The sequence below is a fragment of the Heteronotia binoei genome, unplaced genomic scaffold (genome assembly GCF_032191835.1).
Source record: "Heteronotia binoei isolate CCM8104 ecotype False Entrance Well unplaced genomic scaffold, APGP_CSIRO_Hbin_v1 ptg000532l, whole genome shotgun sequence".
Lineage (NCBI taxonomy): Eukaryota > Metazoa > Chordata > Lepidosauria > Squamata > Gekkonidae > Heteronotia > Heteronotia binoei.
Window position 1 is genome coordinate 190,024 of NW_026800046.1, and position 20,783 is coordinate 210,806.

The following is a 20,783-nucleotide window of genomic DNA, read 5'->3' on the forward strand; positions in this document are numbered from 1 at the left end:
GGTTAGATCCAAAATGCTCTTCTACAATAGCTATTGCCTTAGTGAAGTGGCACTTCCTTGGGTGGAAAAATGCAATTTTGCTGATACCCACTCCCCCTGCAGACCCGTGGCCTCTGATATCTTGGCCCCCATGGGGGTACAGTGGGAGGGAGAGAGACAAGAATATTGGTTCCATGAGCTTCAGTCTACTAGTGATACTTCAGATTCAACTGTTGTCTTTAGGACAGACTGAATCCTCTGTTTTTCCCTTCCCCTTTTGCTGAACCAAATGTCCAAATAATAAAAAAGAGGTCAAGGTTTAACTCCTGTGTGTATTTACTTTAAAGTAAGTGCTGTTTGATTCAGTGAGATTGAGTTGGCATGGAATAAATGTTCTACATCGTCAATTGTAGGCTAGATCCTTGGACATATATGGTGTAAATTTTTATAAGGATAGAACACTAATTTCAGTATTTGAGTTACAGTCACTGTAAAAATATGTAATTTGTTGCATATTTACCTCCCCTTGTAGGAATCTCATGTATGGTGTTGTGAAACTAATGAAGCTGGTTGGGCAGCTGTCTGATAAATTCTACTACACAGATTGTCTTTTCTTTGGAGCTATTGTATCTGCTACTGATCCAGGTATTGCGCAATACAGGCTTTAAGAAGTTAAAATATTTTTGTTATTACTGATACCTTTGTGCTAGTTTAGCTATGATATGTATCCATTTTGTTATGATGCATCATCTGGGAGAAATATGCATATATGTGATAATAAACGTTGGTCTGATATTTGACCTTATTTCTTATTTCCCTCAGATGTAATAGTTTTGATAAAGAAGAGTGAATGTGTAACCTAGCTGACTTTCCTTGTGTGTTGAAGTGTGGCTTTTTACAGAATTCTGAAATGCATCTTTAATTCATATGTGGTTGCTGCCCTGTTCAGAAGGCCTGGAGTAGAAATATGGTTTGCAAAACTGCAGAAGAATGTACAGAATGGGAATGTGCAACGGCTGGCTGAAAGTACCCGGGAAACTTCTGAAGGAACAATGCAGATGCAAATGTTTTCCTATCCCAATTAGGGATGGGCTCGAACCACATTTCTGCAGGTTGATGCAGTTTGTGATTTGTGGCCAAACCACAGACCGATACAAACCAGGAGGTTGTTTCATGAACTGAACTGGTTGGTAGTAGTTTGTGACCCCTGCTTTCTGCTCCCTGCTGCTTTTGGCAGGGAGCAGAAAGCAGGAGTTTTCCTGCAAAAAGCAGGAGAGAGCAGGAAAGCAGGGATTTAAATTTAAGCCATTTAAACCCTTGTTTTCTGCTCTCCCCCCCCCCCCCACCATAAACTGCCTTACAATTCATGCAAGTTCATGGTGGCTCTACAGTTTGCAAACCAGTGTGTGAGCCAGTTTGTGCCTATTCCTAATTTCAACCCTAGGTTTTGGCTTAGTTTTCCTTAAGATACACTGACAGTGTGGAATCCTTTCTGTACTGCCAAGGTAATGTAAGAAGCCGTGGCCTGTAGAAGAACAGCTCACTTCTAGCAGCACCTTTGCTTCCCAGGAACTGGAGTCATGCTGGATATTCCCCGCCCCCTTGAGGAGCTTGCCTGTGGTTTTGCTTGTTATCTTGGCAACAAGGGAAAGAGCTTCGCTGCAGTAGTTTTCCCTCGCCCCCAACGTCATTGCAGTAGAAGTGGAAAATGGAGCAGAGAGTAGGTGTTCTGAATTTCTCCAAGGACTACAAATGGTTAGCAAGGAGCTACAATTGACCCACAGTCAGGACCAGCCCTAAGGTACGTGGCGCCCCAGTCAGGCTCCCTGCCAGGCGCCCACCCGCTGCTGCCCTCCCTCTGCAGCGCCGTAACGCAGTGCCGTGCTCCGTCCCCCGGGCTTGATCTATCAGAGGAGCGTTTGCCTAGTGGGCGCACCAGCCCTCCCCACAGTGAAGAAGAGATCAGATCCTGCTCTTTATTCAGAGTCTCAGAGTGGTTTACAATCTCCTTTCCCTTCCTCTCTCTACAACAGACACCCTGTGAAGTGTAAGGGAATTCTGTTTAAAATTCTATTTCTTTATCTCAAACAGTGCGATGGATCACTGGATCAAATAATTATTGAGAGGCATTTAACATGAAAAAGCAAAAGCATATATATTTCTGCAGGGAAAGGGTACTGGGAGGTGAAAATAACAAACACTATAGAACTACATGGTTACGCTAGAAGATCATGTGCTTAATGGAGGCTACTTCCTCCTTCTTCTTGACCTCTTTGCCTGAACAAAGGAAGTCACCTGACTAACTGACCAAACAGACAAAACAGGTTTTTCCGCTTCTAGACCTTGATTGACAGCAGTCAGTATCTTCTTCCCAGGTCATGCGCACAATAGGGAATCAGGCACATATAATGACTGGAACTTTAGAATGTTGCAAAGGACATAAAAAACAGATACATATTTTCAACATGAAGTGGGTGGGGTTGAGAGAGCTCTCCAAGAACTGCTCTTGAACAGAATAGCTCTGAGAGAGTTAGGACTGACCCAATGTCACTCAGCAGGTGCATGTGAAGGAGTGGGGAATCAAACCTGATTCTCCCAGTTTAGAGTCATGCACTTAAGCACTGGACCAAACTGGCTCTCAAGTAGGTGTGTATAAGCAGACTTGCACTAACATAACAAATATTTGAAATTTTTATGCATGGGTTTCTAATTCAGAGTCTCAGAGAAGGCTGTAGGCATCTTACCAGGACTTTTGTGTGAAGCTTTTGTAGCTGTGGTTACAACTTGGTTTCCTAACTAACTGGGGGGCAGGGTGTATGCAAGATTGCAAACTTGATTATTGGAGGCTTAAAATTATCTGTGTTGGTGGGTAAATGCGTTATATCCATGTGTTCTCAACTGAATACTATCTTTGCATTTTCAAGCACTATTGATCATACATAGGACAAAAGGCTTACAGATGTGGTGTTCTCATCTACTGTCATTGTTGAAGTGTCATCACAGAGGACAGAAACTGAATGTTTCTAAAACTTCCCTTAAGATCCGGTTATGATGTTCATATTGGATATGTTTGTGTTCTCGCCTGATGATTAGTAGAGTTCTTATTTCATGTGATTTCACTATTGAATTGTATGCCTCTGTGGAACAACAACCATGATTAAACTTGCCTGGGGCACTTTATTCACAAGGTACAAGTCCTTGCTTGATGACATTGGCACATGCAAAATGAACTTGAGGAATTGGGCTTTAGAGGAATGTTGTGGAAGACTGTTTCAGTTTCTTTCCGCTATCCTAGCTATGTCAGTGTCTATTGTATTCATGTTCTATTGCTGTTGGAAACAAGAAGTCATAGTCTTCCTTGTTCAAAATCATGCATAATACCAATTTTAAGTCTCCCCTGCTTTTTTTCCTACTTGTAGTCACTGTACTGGCAATTTTTAACGAACTGCACGCTGATGTTGATCTCTATGCACTGCTGTTTGGAGAGAGTGTTCTAAATGATGCTGTTGCCATTGTTCTGTCTTCGTAAGTAAAAATAGCTGGCATGAAGTTGGGCAAAATAAAACTTTCAGCTTTCTTACTGTCATGTGTATTAGACTTGTGACTGCTAATACCTCTGCATTTGGTTGAAAATGTTCAGGGGTTGTTTAGCTGTTATGATTAGGGATGGGCAGGAACCATGAAAATGCAGTTCAGTTTGGTTTGTAGTTCATCCACAAGTACAAACCCGATTTGTGCCCGAAACAAACCAGTTGTTTCTGGCTCTAAGCAGCTGAACTGTGGGAGTAGGCTGCCCCTGCAGCCCTGTTGTTTCTGAATTGAGCTGTGGGAGCAGGCTGCCCCGCGGCCCAGCTGTTTCAAAGGGCTTTCTTGGGAGCCAGCCCCTGATTTAAACCCATGCTTTCTTCTCCACAGAAATTGCAAAGGACCACCACAAACTGCATCAAAATCCGTGAAAGTTTGTGGCATTTCTTCAGTTCATGAACATTGCTTTATGAACTGGCCAGAATTCATGATGAACTTTAATTTGTCAGCCAGTTCATGCTCATCCCTGCTTGCGATGACAGTTGCATAGTGAAATACATATTGTATTAATTTTCCTTTTCCCCTCTCTTTCCTTTAGCTCTATTGTAGCCTATCAGCCCACAGGGGGGAATGTCCATGCTTTTGATGCAGCAGCCTTTTTTAAATCTGTGGGAGTCTTCCTTGGTATTTTCAGTGGCTCTTTCATGATGGGAACAGTGACAGGTGTTGTGACAGCCTTGATATCCTTTATATAAAACCTTTTCAAATTGCATTAAGGAATTAACTGCTGATGTTTGGAAGTAGAACTGTTAACTGGTGCTTCTCTGAGTATGCTATCTGTAGAGTAGAGGCAAATATCTTGTTTCTTAAAATCTATGTTAAAGGATGGAGACCCTTGTAGTGTCAGGTTTGAAAAGGAGATCCTGGCTAACCTAGGAGCTAACAGGAGGGTCAGCCTGAATGTCAAATAATTGCAGGCTAAGGTCAGTGTTGGGGCTTATTCTTATGGAGACTGTAGTAGGAGGATATAGGGACAGCAAGCAGAAAGGAAAGCAAGGTGAAAAACAAAGAGGTAAGGGTCCTTGAGGCCAGGCTGAAAAGCAGAGATCCAGAAGGAAACTAGTAGGAAACAAAAACTTTATTTATAAGTTAAAGGCTGAGGCTTGACCTGGAAACATTTCTAATAAGGCCTGGTTTGCAGAACTAGTGGACTTATCTCTGTATCTACTGTTCCACATTGACTTTCCTCATATTCAATATTCAGACATGCAGACTTCAGCTGAGGAGTTCTATCTTTTTAGCTGCTGTCCTGCTGCTTCTACCCTTAATACTGTTTTATTAGTATCATTGTAGGCTAGTGAATATTTTTATGCTTTTTATAGTTTGTTTTACTTTTATGATTTTACTATTTTACTGCATTGTTTTTGATTTGCGAGCTACCTGGAGAGGTGGCATATATTTTTTCTAAAATAAATAACTCTGATAGCCGGAAAACATGTCCAGGTGGCTTTTTTGAATCCTTAATGAAATAATTACGTAACAAAGTTCACAAAGCTGCACTGCTTCCCTTTGCTGGAGACGGCGCTCTTTTTCCTGATGTCCTGGAGCACATTCTTGTTGGCTGAAGCTTGTGGGTTTACAGGTAAGATGTCTTGAATGAAGAGCAGTCCTGGAACCAAGCAGTTTTGAGTTCACAGCCTGATCAGTAGAGTATCAGAACACTTCACCTGTCAGGTGAAATTTGCACTGCTGTCTTAAAGAATTTGAGACATTTCTGTGGGCCACAGGACCTGAATACACTTACAGAATGAATCTGGTTTACATTTTAATTCCACGAGCAGAATTCTAATTGAAAATAAGTAGCATACAGAGTGATATTGGGGCCCTGTTTTGGTGGCCTGAAAATGAAAATTCATCTTCACTGTCTAGAACAAATTGATCTCTTTGTAGAAGATGGCCAGTTGATTGGGCTTTTGCTTAAATGACTTATGTCATCTTATGTCCTATTGGTTTGTGGGGTGCTTTCACTTATTGAGGAATCCATTCAGATCAGCCCAACCCAACAACTTTTCTAGAGGAATTTAGCTACATACAAAACTGGTCACCACATAGCAGTGACAAATATGCTTTCTTCATTTCTGAAAAGTTTTTTCAGACATACCTAGTAGGATTTTTAATATCATTAGATATTCTTTAAAGTTCTTTCAGTTTTCAAAACTGATTTGCCATATGGCCTGAGGGATTGCATTTCAAGAAATAAAGGCTCAAAGTCCCCTAGCTGCAAGACACTTGCACAGTTCTTCAGATCTGTAGGCCTTTAATTTTCACTGTGTTAATAGCAGAATCATGAATCCTAAGATAATGTATGCACTGTGCTGATGCAGATAGATGTATGTCTCTTATATATAGATATATCTATTAAAATAATCTCAGTGATTGCATTTCTAGTCGCTGGGGGTTGTTCTTGCTGCTATTAAGCTTGTGGAAAGAAGTGACTTACTTCTTATGTTGGAGCAATGTGAATAATAGCATTTACCCAAGGCTAATAGATTATGTGTGAACAGATCCTTATATACAGACCTAGAATCTTTATAACTTGTTTCCATCCAGTAGTCATTTTGCCCAATGGTGGCACTTGTAGATTGATTTTTTGCAGTATGTGGAAGTACCTAGTCACTTTTAAAAAAACATTTTAAATGCCTGGGAATTGACTTGCATGAGGACTCAGCTCTGTCTTTGGCAGCAGGACAGAGTCCTAGGATATATGTAAGAAAGTGCCATGGAGAATTCACAAAGCAACTGCCCTCACCTCAGAACTGCTGCAGTCTTTCACAGCAGGCAGAGCTCCTGGAATAATTAATGTGGCTTTCACTCAGAGTAGCATCCCAGCTCTTCTCTCTACAAAGCAAAAGAAATTTAAAGAAGGTTGATATATGGTTTAAAATGTGCTAAAGCTAGGAGAGAAAGTATCTGCGTCATTTGAAGTTACTGGATATGTTGCTTTTTCTGGCAGGTGTGGTAGCTGTTCTATTCTGTGGAATTACTCAGGCTCATTACACGTACAACAATTTATCAGTTGAGTCAAGAAGCCGAACCAAGCAGGTGAGATGCTTCCCTCCCCCTCTCTCTTTCCCTCCTTCCTGCTGTGCTTGTAAATAACTGAGCATGTGCTGTGTGCATTCAGTATGTCAGGTTGCTCACACAAACTTATCTGAAAAGTACAATCGGGCAAACCATGTACAGCAGAGTTTTCTTCTGGATTGTACTTTTCCTTATGAATGCATCTTTAGCTGGAAAAGCTCCCCGCACTTAACAAAATCATTAGGCTGGTAGAGTCGTTGTAGCTTAGCCTTAAACATGTACTCCCCTCCTTGTCATCTGGGTGGTATAATCCAAGAAACACTATATTATATAGTTCTTTGAAAGAGAACCTTTATATGTTAACACAGCCATGTGGCATCTCCTTTCCTTTTGCCTACTCTATGGTAGTAGCCGTTGCCCAACTGGGGTTAGGTCTGAAGGATCTGAAAATTGCCCCTCAGCACTGTTAAGTTTTAGAAGTTGAAACACCACCCTAGGATGGTGCCATTGTGGTTATGTATCTCCAGGGGTCATTTTGTAGGGAAAAAAGATGGTGGAGCTCATCCAGGGATTGTTATGCAGCTGCACCTACTATTCAATGGACAAGGTGGGAAGGAGGATGTGGAACTGTCAAAAAAGTTCAGGAGCTGTGCTCCTGTGAGCTCCTGCTGAATCTGAGGCCTGTGTATCTCTTTAGGTACTCTGTTACGCTGTCTGTACATTTTTATGTTTAGGAAGGTGGTCAGCATCAAAGAGCAAAAACGTAATCTGGTGGTGGTGGGGTTACTGGTGGGGTTTCCCAGAGCTGATGTTTTAAATGCACAACACTAGGAAAATATGGAAGTTACAAAATTATGCGCTTCATTCTAAACCCAGATTTTAAAGCACTCATGTCCATTTGAGTTTGTTTACTTAAAACTGAATGTTTTGAATGCAGCAAGTATAAGCTTGCCAATCCGCAGGTCCCAGCAGGGATTCTTCTGCTTTCCCAGGTTCCTTCCTGGCCCCAGTCAGCTGGCCAGCGGGGGGAAGCTCCTCCCCCAAAGCCACCATGTGACTTTCCCCCTCTGGAGGCTCCAGTCTCCGATTGGAAAGGCTTCCTCTTGGGATGGGGTGTCTGGGAGAAGTTGGCTGCAACATTACTACTGTAATGCCCTCTACATAGGGCTGCCTCTGTGCTGAACCCGGAAGCTGCAGCTGGTGCAGAACGTGGCGGCTAGGCTGTTATTAGGGCTCCCGAAATGGGAGCACATACAGCCAGAGCTGCACGGACTGCATTGGCTGCCAGTTGTATACCAGGTTCATTACAAAGTGCTGGTTATCACCTTTAAAGGACCTGCCTACCTGAAGGACCGTCTCTCCCCATATGAACCCCAGAGAGCACTGAGGTCAGCTGGGAAGAACCAGCTGACTATCCCCGGGCTGAAGGAGGCAAAATTAAAGAACACCCGTACACGAGCCTTCTCCATTGCACCTCCACACCTATGGAACCAGCTCCCGGAAGAAGTGCGGGCCCTGCGGAGCCTTGAACAGTTCTGCAGGGCCTGCAAGACCTTCCTTTTTAAGATGGCCTTTACCTGACTGAACGACTGATGATTCGCCTTAAGTGATTCCGCCATAGTATTTACACCTGATAGAGTAGCACTAGGAATGTTAATTTTAATTGGAATGTTTTTAAGTGAATGTGATTTTAAAACCTGTTGTATAATTTATTGTATGGATTGAGATGTTGTTAGCCGCCCTGAGCCTGCTTCGGCGGGGAGGGCAGGATAGAAATAAAATATTATTATTATTATTACTCGTGAGTAGAGAGGCCAATCCCTCACTTCAGAGTCGCCAGGAAAGGGGGGGGGGTGTCTGCTGAGCACTTCATTATTCCCTATGTGGAGATCGATTCTCATAGGGTAGGAGGTTTCGGGGTCTCTGGGAGAGCTGTTTTTTGAGGTAGAGGCACCAGATTTTCAGTATTTAGTGCCTCTCCCCAAAGTACCCCCAAAGTTTCAAAATGATTGGACCAGGGGGTCCAATTCTATGAGCCCCAAAAGAAGGTGCCCCTATCCTTATATCCTATGGAAGGAAGACATTTAAAAAGGTGTGCTGTCCCTTTAAATGTGATGGCCAGAACTCCCTTGGAGTTCAGTTATGCTTGTCACCTTGTTCCTGGCTTCACCCCCAAAGTCTCCTGGCTTCACCCCCAAAGTCCACAGATATTTCTTGCATTGGACTTGGCAACCCTACGCAAGTATTATGTACTACATTAAAGTCATCTAGCAGACTAATATACTTTTTCATCTTTCTTTACAGCTCTTTGAAGTACTTCACTTCCTGGCTGAAAATTTCATTTTTTCTTACATGGGGTTAGCCCTGTTTACTTTCCAGAAGCACATATTCAGCCCCATTTTCATCATTGGAGCTTTTGTATCCTTTCTTGGCTTTTTAAAATGCAACTTCTTCACCTGTCTTAAGCATGTTTTCAGGGGTTTTCCTCCAATTATTTATGGTAAGAGCTAGAAAGGGATTTGAGAGTGGATTTCCCTTCTGTGTTCTGGCAGTAGCATTTCCTTTTTTTTTTTTGCTGTTTCCCCTGTAAAACCAAAGACCTTGTGTTTTGAGAGATGTGGTAGACCTTGGTTCCTAATGCTCTAGTCAAAATAAGAAGACTGGTAAATAGGCTGCTTAAATATGTAGCTTAATAATTTAGAGTATTTATCCTTCTTTTCTGCCAATGTTGCATCTTATAAAGTTTTAAAACCAATGTTAGGGACAAATTTCCTTAGAATTTTTGAAATAGAAGTAGTAGACATGGCTAGACTTAAGTACATGCCACATGTTTTGATGTCAGGTAATTTTGGACACATCAATGCTCAGTAATTTCAGACACCTCTGATGCAGTCCTATACAGGCATTCAGTTGACTGGCTTGCAAGGATTTCCTAGAAATTTTGTATTCATGCTTCACTTTTCATTACAAAATGTATTGCTCACATAATCATGAATTGTATGGGAATTCTTTCTTTTTTGTAAAAGTACTGTGATTACCCACTGGTGTATATATAAGTGCTTTCATTCCATTGAATCTGAAGTCTGCTTGCATATCTTAGCAGACATACACTTGAAGATGATAAGGGCTTTATTTGCAGAGATTAATGGTATCTTGGTTCAGGTAATCATTTTTAAGGCACCATTGCTCCAAATATTATGTAGGCAGTTGTTGGCAGGTGGTCATTTGGGCCTGTTAAAGATGTCATGCGTGGAAGCATTCTTAATGAGGGCATGCTTTCTTGATCAAAAAATCTGAAGCCAAAAAGAGCAACTCTGTTTTATTGTTTTAACAGCACAAGGATTTTCTATTTTCTTTTGCTCAGAGAAGACCCATACCAATACATAGCAGAGAAAGCATTTTAAAGGAGTAAAACACAACCTTTTAAAATTATTTCTAACCTGTCTGCTTATTCTTCTCTGCCAGTTCCAACAGGAGGCTATTGATCCTTCAGGAAAGAATTCCCATACAATTCATGGTTATCTCTGTATGTTTTATAAAGTTTATATCTCTGCTACCTGGCATTATATTTTATGACATGCATGGCCTGGTCCAACAAAGTCTCATTTATGTCAGATCTGGCGCTGTCAGATCAGAGTTTGACACCCCTTCTTTATGGAATATTCATAAGGTCATATTTAGTGAATTTCTGTAAATTATCCCAGAGCTTTCATTTACCTTTTTCCTCTGGTGATGCAGAGAACTTCATGTGAATAAATGCTTTAGGATGAGGTTACCTTTTATCCTAATACTATGCTTGTTTTTTCTTCCTTCTCTATTTTAACTCCTCTAAGCATGTTTGAATTGGTTCTGTAACAGAGGTATCATTTCACAGAAGAACTGTTCTGCTTCACTTTTCCTACAGGCAGTCATTTGAATGTGCCTTCTTGAAATTTATCTTGCTGAAGTGAGAACTTGAGAAGTAGTTGCAGCTCCCCAGGCACACAATGAGGAACTGCCAGCATACAAGGATTTCATCACTGTGGTCTAAGTATGGCTAAATTAGTACACCATGAGAAGAGCTCAGAAGTGAAAATACATTAATGGGCTCTTAAACTGAATTGTTAGCATGAACTGGATTTAATTTGTAGTGTATGTGAAACACTGAATAAACAAGGTGTTCTATGCTGGAGGGCAGATGAACAGATAGTTACAGATGGCATTTCTCCTAGCATAGTCATGCAGACTTGGGAGACAGTTGAGCTGACTGTCATATTACCTTCTTAAAGAAAGCATCAGTACTAAGTAGAATATCTTTAAGACATAGCCATTAGGTTGAAGGAAAAAGCCCAATACTTGTGTGATACTAATTTTGCTGGATCCTTAACCAAAAGGTGTGGTTAGATAGCAATTTTTTTTGGGAGAGCTGCACACATCTACCCACTCTCTTTCTTCCTGAATTTGGGCAGAAGGCACAAGATCAGCTGGAATTTTCAGCACATGATGATGTTTTCAGGTAAAACAATGAGATTAATTCTGTCTTGTTTGCCAAGAGTTCCTGTCTGTTTAAAGGGATACTGTTAGTTCAGATTGCATTTTTGTTGGTTGAGGAAGGATGTCCTTGTTCTATCTATGTGTTTTATTAATGCTGTAAGCGGCCTTGGACTCCATAAGGAATGAAGGCAGCTAATAAATGTTCTAAATAAATAAAAATCTGTGGTCACTGACTTGATACGTATATCTATACACTTAGGCTGCTTTGTGCTCTGAACTTCAGTTGTTTGTCAAGCTAGAGTATTCCTATTTGGGTTGAGAGGAGAATTGGGAAAGAATCGAGGCTTATGGCATGGGTAGGGCAACATCTTCTGGAGCTCCCACATAGTTGAAACATGAAATCCCAGTTGCGCATACACATGGTAGAACTGGCATTGTTCTGTCTCTTTCAAAAGTATACTTGGGATTGTGTGGGTGGCAGTAAAGCCACTGCTTGCTACAATTACTCTGTTTTGCTTGAATGAAGTTTCAACAGAGGTGCATTTGAAGGCTGAAGTATTAATTGGTAGAGAAATTTCAATACATTTACAGCATGCAACATTAATTTCTTCTTGGTTTCTGCTATATGGACAGCAATGTTCCCTCTAAGCAAAAATTCCACTTCATGGACTCCTGGCATTAAAGTTGTAAGCATAAATTAGTTTGTTCTGGGACCTGAGCTAAGATAAAAATGTGCGAGCCAGAAGCTAAAACACTGTGAGCTAGCTTACATCTTAGAGGGAATACTGGACAGGGTGTGTGTGTGTGTTTAAAATGTGACATTAGACTAGGCCTTGACTGTCACTAGAGTAAGTTTTTATGGAAAGACTGTCCTAAACAAGCTTAGGAAAGGACTTTAGGCTTTAAGTATTCAAAGGTATTAAGTAACTTTAAGGTTTTAGGTAAGGGTGAAGCAGCCTGTGCATAAATCAAGTGCTTAAACGTTTGTGCTTAAGAGCTTATAACCACATGCCTGATCTGGAAAAATATAAAAAAAAGAAAAAGAAAGAAAGAACAGGCCTAAGCAAGTTTTCCAGAGGCGGAGAGGTGAAGCATCAGTGTTTCCTCTCTTATGTGGCTATTAGAAAACTGTCTTAGCTGCCAAATCTTCCCCTAGTTTCCATATCCTTGCTTTCTCTTGCTGAGACTGGGAAGCAGTATAAATACATATGGAAACTTTTCTTAACTTGCATAAAATGATTGAAGTACATATGTTGGAGTTGTCCAACATCCACTTAGCCTGCATGCAGTCCTGTAAAAGTAGAGCCGCTTCAGCCATTAATGTCTTGGCTAGCAGTAATGTTGCCCCTCTTTGTAGTACAATCTGAAAAGCTGGCACTGAGTCTGATTGGCACAGGTGGGTGAATCAGCTGACATTTTTGCCCACTAAGCGTCTATCTTAACATCTCCATTCTGCATGGACAGAGAGGCATCACAAAAATGTCCCTAGCATCAGGAAGCTAATATTCCTCTCATTTGCTGTCTGCAGGTCTTAGAGGAGCCATGGCATTTGCTCTAGCCATCCGAGACACTGCAACTTATTCTCATCAGATGATGTTCACCACGACACTTCTGATTGTCTTCTTTACTGTTTGGGTAATTGGCGGAGGCACAACACCCATGCTATCCTGGCTAAATATAAGGTATGCATCTCAAGAGTGAATCAGAATCCCTAATCTCTTGCTGTGTTATGCTGTTACGTTTGAGATATTAAATACTTTTGCTGCTTGATAATCCAGACAGCTTTGAAGTCCATTGGGCATGTGTGTATTTAACATGTGGATTTTGTAAACAAGATCAAGCTAGGCTGTCATACTGGACTGCCAAAATCTTCCCGTGCTCTTCCCTATAAATGATACTTCCTAACAGATTGCTGCTAGCTTCTTGGAATAACTTCCAATATAAAAAGAACTACACTGGCTACCCTTTTCCTTTTTGGCACGACTGGACATACTTTTTGTTACTTCCTCCTGCTGCCCCTTTAGGCAAGCTGTGTGGTTACCAGAGAACAGGAATGGCACTTCTTCTTAGATCTGCTTGGAGTCTAGTCTTTTACATTTTAGATGATGAATCAAAATAGGTTATTTATTCATAGGCCAGTTGTTTGCATTATCACTCACCAACAGTTAACATTTTGTTTACTGCTAGCCACCTTGAAAGCCTTTGTTTGATAGGTAGAATAAAATATTTTTTAAAAATAAAATGAGAACTCCTAGCCTGTAATGAAGAGATCCTCTGCCCAGTTTTGTACAACACAGACATTTGTTTATTGGCTGTCTGGATATCTTCCCTGTAAGGCAAGTCTTTTGGCTGGAATGTTGCAGCTTCCAGGTTTTTAAAGTTTATCTTGTACTGATTCATCCTTCATCTAGGTAGAATGACAGCTTCTGTTGCATTTCTGTTTACAAATATTTTTGCTTTTAATGTTATGTGTTTTTATTGTAACTTCTTTCTGTCTCTAACCTTGACAAATAGCTTGAAGTCACTTCCTGTGGTTGATAGAATTACCTAAAGAGCTTTATTATATCCAAGTTAATAAATGCCCATTGACAGGAGGAGGAAGTGGTTCTATGCCTCTCTCCTAAAGTGATTTTTCATAATAAACCTAATGGAGAAATATTTAGTTCTCTATTCTTGCCATTGTACTGTAACCAAATACTCTGTATGGGACTGTTGTCACTTTATTATTTATTTATATAATATAATATATTTATATATATGATTTATATATATGATATATGAACTCCAAAGGGATCTGTTGAGGCTGGGTGAGTGGGCGTCAACGTTACAGATGCGGTTCAGTGTTGCCAAGTGCAAAGTAATGCACATTGGGGCCAAGAATCCCAGCTACAAATACAAGTTGATGGGATGTGAACTGGCAGAGACTGACCAAGAGAGAGATCTTGGGGTCGTGGTAGATAACTCACTGAAAATGTCAAGACAGTGTGCGTTTGCAATAAAAAAGGCCAACGCCATGCTGGGAATTATTAGGAAGGGAATTGAAAACAAATTAGCCAGTATCATAATGCCCCTGTATAAATCGATGGTGCGGTCTCATTTGGAGTACTGTGTGCAGTTCTGGTCGCTGACCTCAAAAAGGATATTATAGCATTGGAGAAAGTCCAGAAAAGGGCAACTGGAATGATTAAAGGGCTGGAACACTTTCCCTATGAAGAAAGGTTGAAACACTTGGGACTCTTTAGCTTGGAGATACGTCGACTGAGGGGTAACATGATAGAGGTTTGCAAGATAATGCATGGGATGGAAAAAGTAGAGAAAGAAGTACTTTTCTCCCTTTCTCACAATACAAGAATTCATGGGCATTTGATGAAATTGCTGAGCAGACAGGTTAAAACGGATAAAAAGAAGTACTTCTTCACCCAAAGGGTGATTAACATGTGGAATTCACTGCCACAGGAGGTGGTGGCAGCCACAAGCATAGCCACCTTCAAGAGGAGTTTAGATAAAAATATGGAGCAGAGGTCCATCAGTGGCTATTAGCCACTGTGTGTGTGTGTGTGTATATATAATTTTTTTTTTTGCCACTGTGTGACACAGAGTGTTGGACTGGATGGGCCATTGGCGTGATCTAACATGGCTTCTCTTATGTTCTATCCCACCCTTCCTGCTGAAGTGGACTCAGGGTGGGTTAAAGCATACAGTACAATAAATATCTCTTAAAATTTTTAAGTTACATAACTTAAATAACATTAAGAAGGCAATTTACATTAATTCCTTGTGTCTGGTCAGATGTTTAATAGATAAATCTTCTCATTTTAGATGGACAATTTAAAGCAGTTTGAGCAGATCTGAGCAGGTTTGGGCAGGAGGGTTTGGTCCCATTGGACATCTGCTGCCTCAGCTAAAAGCCTGGCAGAATAGCTCCATCTTATAGGTTGCTGCAGAATTGTAACAAATCCCGCAGGGCCTTGATTTCTATAGGGAGCTCATTCTCATGCCCTAGCCATGAACCAAGAACCTTTTGGCCTGTGCCCTGCTTTTCCAGTTTCATCAGACAGTGCAACAAAACCCCTTAGAAGAACTTGAACTTCGTAAGTGTTTAAAAAAACAGATGCTCTTCTAACTTTCCCTGGTTTTGGATAACAAGCAAACTTTAGCTATTGCTTGTCTTTTTTTAATTCTCGTCTGCAAAATGAAATCTGAACCATTTTGTGAGCATGCTTGGTACATTCTGGTTGGTTGGCCTGGATGGCCACCATTAATGCTTTTAGCATGCTGGTGATAAGGAAGTATAATGTTAAGAGTAGAGTGAACAGCTGTGTTGAGAAAACTGTGATGATGGTGTGAATCATCATTGTCAGGCCTGAAAGTAAGTATGTCATGTCTGGAATTAGCTCAAATGGTTCTGCCAGACAAGTCAGTTTACCTGGTACAAACCTCCAGGAACTCTGAATATGGTTTGGTATAAATCCTTTCTCTTAAAGTCTGAGTGGTTCTCTACCAATCCCAGTGTAGTGAATTGCCCTGAGAATGGCAGTAAATTGAGCTGCATGAGATGAAATGCTTCATCCAGGAGATGGCAGTCATGTGCAACTTTAATTTAAAAAAAAAGAAAAAAAAGAGTTGGTCAGGTTTCCAGACACTGCTGCCATATCAGCAAAAGAGAAGCCTTCCTCTATCAATAATACTGGATGCTGACTGAGAACTGGTTGTTCATGTGACTGCAGCATAGCAGAACACATGTCTGACAGTAAACTGTGATCATCAATCACTGAAGTTCTGGGCTGTGATTTATAGTTTGGAGCCATATGTAGCACTGCTTCACAGAGCAAGTATGGAAGATATTGAAGCTCCTGCTGACACTTCCAACCCTGAACTGTGAGATGATGATTCTTAGGGCAGCTGAGTTTTTTTTCTGCCTTGGCTTCCAAACTAGAACATTTGGGAGGTGGGGGGACAGGAGGAGCTTCTACACAATGTCATGCTGCAAGTGTCTTGTTTCCAGGTTTCCAGGTTATCCCTGTCCTCAATATATTCTTTTTCACACTTGTTTTATTTTGATATTTTTAGAACAGGCACAGACCAAAGGTGTTAGCATGTCATTTGGAAGGAGTGTATAGGTTTTCCTGCCCACCTACATCAACACTTGAAGAAATCCCTTAGCACCTGTCACATCAACCATCACCAGTGGTCTGACCTAGCCTCAGATCGCAAAGCATGGAGGCACACCATCCACCAGGCTGTCTCTTCCTTTGAGAACACACGCATAGCTGGTCTTGAGGACAAAAGGAGATTGAGGAAGAATCGCACTGCTACAGGACCAACCCTAAATCAGACTTTTCCCTGCAGCCGCTGTGGCCGGACCTGCCTGTCCCACATTGGTCTTGTCAGCCACCAGCGAGCCTGCAGCAAACGTGGACTATTGCACCCTTCTTAAATCTTCGTTCGCGAAGCCAAGCCGAGAGACATCAACACTATTTTCTTACCAGTTTTTTTCAAAGCTATCAGGTTGTGAAACAGGCAAAAAAAATGCTAATTGCTGTAGTGCTAGAACGGTACTACCACTTTTCTGTTAAAAGCTGAAAGACCTGTTAGAGCACTATAGCTGGTGCACAAAGGACAAAAGAGAAAAAGGGTGGTAAGTTGCTATGGCAGCCATGTTATCCACGCCGCTGAGAGCCATTGCAGAGTCACTGCTGAACATGCATAGCAGCAAAAAGCTGGAAAAAGAGAGAGGAAATGGTACAAAAAAATTCTCATGTGTGGAAGCTCAGTCGACAAGATGCATGCCTTTGCATTTACAGTGCCTAATAAAAGCAATATGGAGAATACTGGCAGTATGGAAACAGTCAATATTGCTGGGAAAGGAATGATACAATGGCCTGTTTAACATCTGAACCATATTTTGTAGTCATTTGGGGCATAACAATACAATTGTGTCTGTCTGGCCTACTTCCTATAGATTACTTTATTAATTTGTATAGCAAATGTTTGAAATGAATGACCTCTTTAAGAAGCCTGTTCCCTTTGGAAAGTGCAGCTGCACTGAAGTAATCAGTTATTAAGAGAATTCAAAACCCAGTCTTCCTTCATGTATACATTAAAAAAGATAGTCTTCTGCCTGTAGCACATAGCAGCCTTTAAAGAGAGAAAAATCTTGAGAATCAGGAAATCAAAAACCACTTGCAGCTTTCTTCTGCAAAAAGTAGCTGACTTAAGCTATTTCTTCCCCCCAGCTAGCTCTAACAGAGGAAGGAAACACAACTGCAGCTGAAATAATGGTTTACTGTTTGTTAGAAACAAGATATCTTATGAGTGGGAATTTGGATATCTGTGTGTGTTTTAAACTACCCTAAATCCTTCTCCTTTTGAAAGCCAAGAACTAAGTTTCAAAATCTTTTGTGTGTGTGTGTGTGTGTGTGTATATATATATATATATTAATTTGAGATTTGCATAGAGATAAGGACTCATCCACAACTGAAGCTGGTAACTTCAAAGCATTTGTGCCTTGGTATCTCAGACAGTAAGCACCCTTTATTTGTGGTTTGGATTATCAGTAACAGGTTAGGTCAGCAGTTTCAATAAACTGAATGAGTTAATGGAAATAGGTTTTACCTCCTTTTTCTCTCCTCAGCAGCAAACTCATCTAGTTGTGATTTCTTCTTCAGAAAACTGTCTTTTTCTAAATTAAGAACCTAACAGTTACTGCCAAAAATAGTTCACCCTATAGGTTTTATCACCCTATAGGTTTATTTTTTTAACACTAAGCTTATGCTGATATCACAGAAAGTCCTCTGAGATAGGGTGAGATTAAAAGGCACACTAGATAGTCTGGGTGAGTACTAGTAGGAACAAGGAGCCTGAAATTGGGGTTGGTGAACTAAGGAAACTAAGGACTGGGAAAGGATGTGCTTGAGGGGAGCTGAAAGCTCAATCATGAGGGGAAGAAGAACAAAAAGGCATATATGAAAGTCAGCAGATGAGACAGGATCAAGTGAAAAAATGGGAGGGATAGCAGCAGCCAGGAGAAACTGGGCAGGGATGGGGATAAAAAAGGAAAAGTGATACCTTTTCATAAAGACAAGAGAAGATGTTCAGAAGGAGGAGGCACAGTTAGAAGCTGGGGGGTGGGAATAGAAATAAGTGTGAAAGGAAAGCTGCCATTTCTTTATGACAGCTGGAACACAAAGCAAATAAAACGTAATTAAAAATTCCAATAAAAAGGCATATATAGGTCTTTGGGTTCCCTTATTTTTTGTAACATTTTATCTTAATGTTACTTTTTGCTTGTATTTATGTGTGTGTGTGTGTGTGTGTGAGAGAGAGAGAGAGAGAGAGAGAGAGTTTGTGTAAGCTGGCGGGTGGAGGGATCACCAAGGGATCACAGCCATTTCTCCCCCAGTGTTATTTACATTCCATTCTTATGCTGTACTAGAGTTGGCGACCATGTTCCATCGGTGGAAGAGATGAATGAAAGCCGCTGGCTGTACTTCAGGTGACCATATGGCTTCATTGGTAACAAATTGTGCCTGACGCTTGGCTTTCTTCATCTTTCTAACCTAAAGTCTGTCAGTCTGCTGCATGTCTTTCTCTTAGTGCTATGGAAGTCTCTACAGCCCTCCTGTCCTGATTTCATGCAAACTTCCTTTCATGTGAACTTAAAGGAGCCCATTGTCCTTTCTCCATGGTGTGTTGCCTCTTAACTTAAAGGAGTGCAGAATGTTACAAGTACACATTTTCTCAAGAAGCCTTGCATTCCCTTCAGAAGCCACTCACCTCATATACACTTTATGACTAAATTAGTATTTGAACAAAGCAGAAGTCAAGTGGCACCTTTAAGACCAACAAAGTTTTATTCAGAATGTAAGCTTTCGTATGCTCTCTAAGCACACTTCATCAGATGAGGGGATCAGGTATCGTGGGCTGAAATACATGCAGTTTGTTGTTTAAGAGTGCAAACTGGCTGTGGTCACATGATAAAACAGTGTGGCTTGGTCATTTGGTCTGGATAGCCATAAAAGGTAATAAAGTTCTCTGCCAATTGGTGTTTTTGCAAATCACAGAAGGACATGTATTTTCTAGTTGTAGGCTACCTAATTTACTTATCAGCATCAATCTATACATTATAAACATCTTTCTAGTCTGCCATTAGAAAACAAGAATACATAAAATGAAAATGGGTTAGGTATATGTAATGAGATGAATAGCCAATATCCCTTATTTGAGCATGTCAATATAAAACATTATTCTGATTCACTATTATAAAAGAGAAATACATTGGAATACTGTGGGTTTATAGCTATACTCACTGAGAGTGGGTTTAACATATGTAATGAGATAAAAAAACAATATCCCTGTTTATCCTGGGGAGGTGTTTGTTCCAAGTTTAATAATAATTTGTAATTCAGCAATTTCTCTCTCCATTCTGTTCTTGAAGTTTCTTTGCAGTAAAACAGCAACCTTGAGGTCACCCATTGAATGCTTTGAGTTTGAATTTGTATGAATGAATGAATTGAGGGTGACCTCAAGGTAGCTAAGCATAGAGAGAAAATCTTTACAAAATCCACAGTATTTCCATGTATTTCTCTTTTATAATAATGTATCAGAATAATGTTTTATATTGACATGCTCAAATAAGGGATATTGGCTATTCATCTCATTATATATACCTAACCCATTTTCATTTTATGTATTCTTGTTTTCTAATGGCAGGCTAGAATGATGTTTATAATGTATAGATTGATGCTGATAAGTAAATTAGGTAGCCTACAACTAGGAAATACATGTCCTTCTGTGATTTGCAAAAACACCAATTGGCAGGGAACTTTATTACCTTTTATGGCTATCCAGACCAAATGGCCAAGCCACACTGTTTTATCATGTGACCACAGCCAGTCTGCACAGTCTTAAACAACAAACTGCATGTATTTCAGCCCACAATACCTGATCCCCTCGTCTGATGAAGTGTGCTTAGAGAGCACACAAAAGCTTACGTTCTGGATAAAACTTAGTTGGTCTTAAAGGTGCAACTTGACTCTTGGTTTGTTCAGCTGCTTCAGACCAACACAGCTACCCTCTTGGATCTAAATTAGTATTTGTTCTGTTTTAGAACTGGCCTTTTGCTAGGCTGCCCTTGTGGAGCTCTGTGACTTTCAGGTATCATTGAGGTATAGAAAAGATAATCTCAAAGCAAGTCATTAATAGTGCAATCCTTTGCAGAGTTGCTGGAGACTAAGCATAGAGAGAAAATCTTTACAAAACTCGGGGGTGGGGGTCTTTCCCCTCAAGAGGATTTAATTTTTTTTTCTCATTGCAAAAATGGGAATTTTGAGGGAGCACTGGGGAAAGTAACCCTAGGAAAAGAACCCCCTCTTTATGTAATGAGTGAAATCTTTAAAGGCAAGGTTTTACTCACTCTGAATGTGTATGCTGTGAACCTATACAATATTTTCAAGGATACATTTGTTTAAATGTGATTAATTCTCTATACAACTCATAAGCTGTAATGTACATATGGGTAGAAAACACTTTTGGGAAGACCAGTGTTTCCAATGTTATAAAGTTTATCTCAATATCAAGCATTCTACCAGTCTTACTGTGATGGTATGAGACATTTTTGTCCAACATCTTGCTTGCAACCAATTTGTGTGTTTTATTTTCACCTTACTTTGGGTCATCTGAGAAGCAGGAAGAAACAACGTGTGCAGTGGTAGCATGGGGTGTA

The 20,783-nt window shown here is 40.5% G+C and overlaps 1 protein-coding gene across 2 annotated transcripts in view; it reads left to right on the plus strand.

The window, feature by feature from the left end:
• Positions 1 to 20,783, plus strand: part of LOC132590667 (sodium/hydrogen exchanger 7) — a 73,500-nt gene that overhangs the window by 42,605 nt on the left and 10,112 nt on the right. The window contains exons 5-13 of one of the 2 annotated variants that reach the window (XM_060263631.1): positions 512 to 624; positions 3,399 to 3,504; positions 4,103 to 4,249; positions 5,046 to 5,146; positions 6,518 to 6,606; positions 8,890 to 9,003; positions 10,969 to 11,080; positions 12,587 to 12,740; positions 18,495 to 18,554. In XM_060263631.1, coding sequence (XP_060119614.1) covers positions 512 to 624; positions 3,399 to 3,504; positions 4,103 to 4,249; positions 5,046 to 5,146; positions 6,518 to 6,606; positions 8,890 to 9,003; positions 10,969 to 11,080; positions 12,587 to 12,740; positions 18,495 to 18,554 — 996 coding nt within the window. The remainder of the gene's footprint in view (positions 1 to 511; positions 625 to 3,398; positions 3,505 to 4,102; positions 4,250 to 5,045; positions 5,147 to 6,517; positions 6,607 to 8,889; positions 9,004 to 10,968; positions 11,081 to 12,586; positions 12,741 to 18,494; positions 18,555 to 20,783) is intronic. The other variant, XM_060263632.1, reaches the window with a different exon arrangement.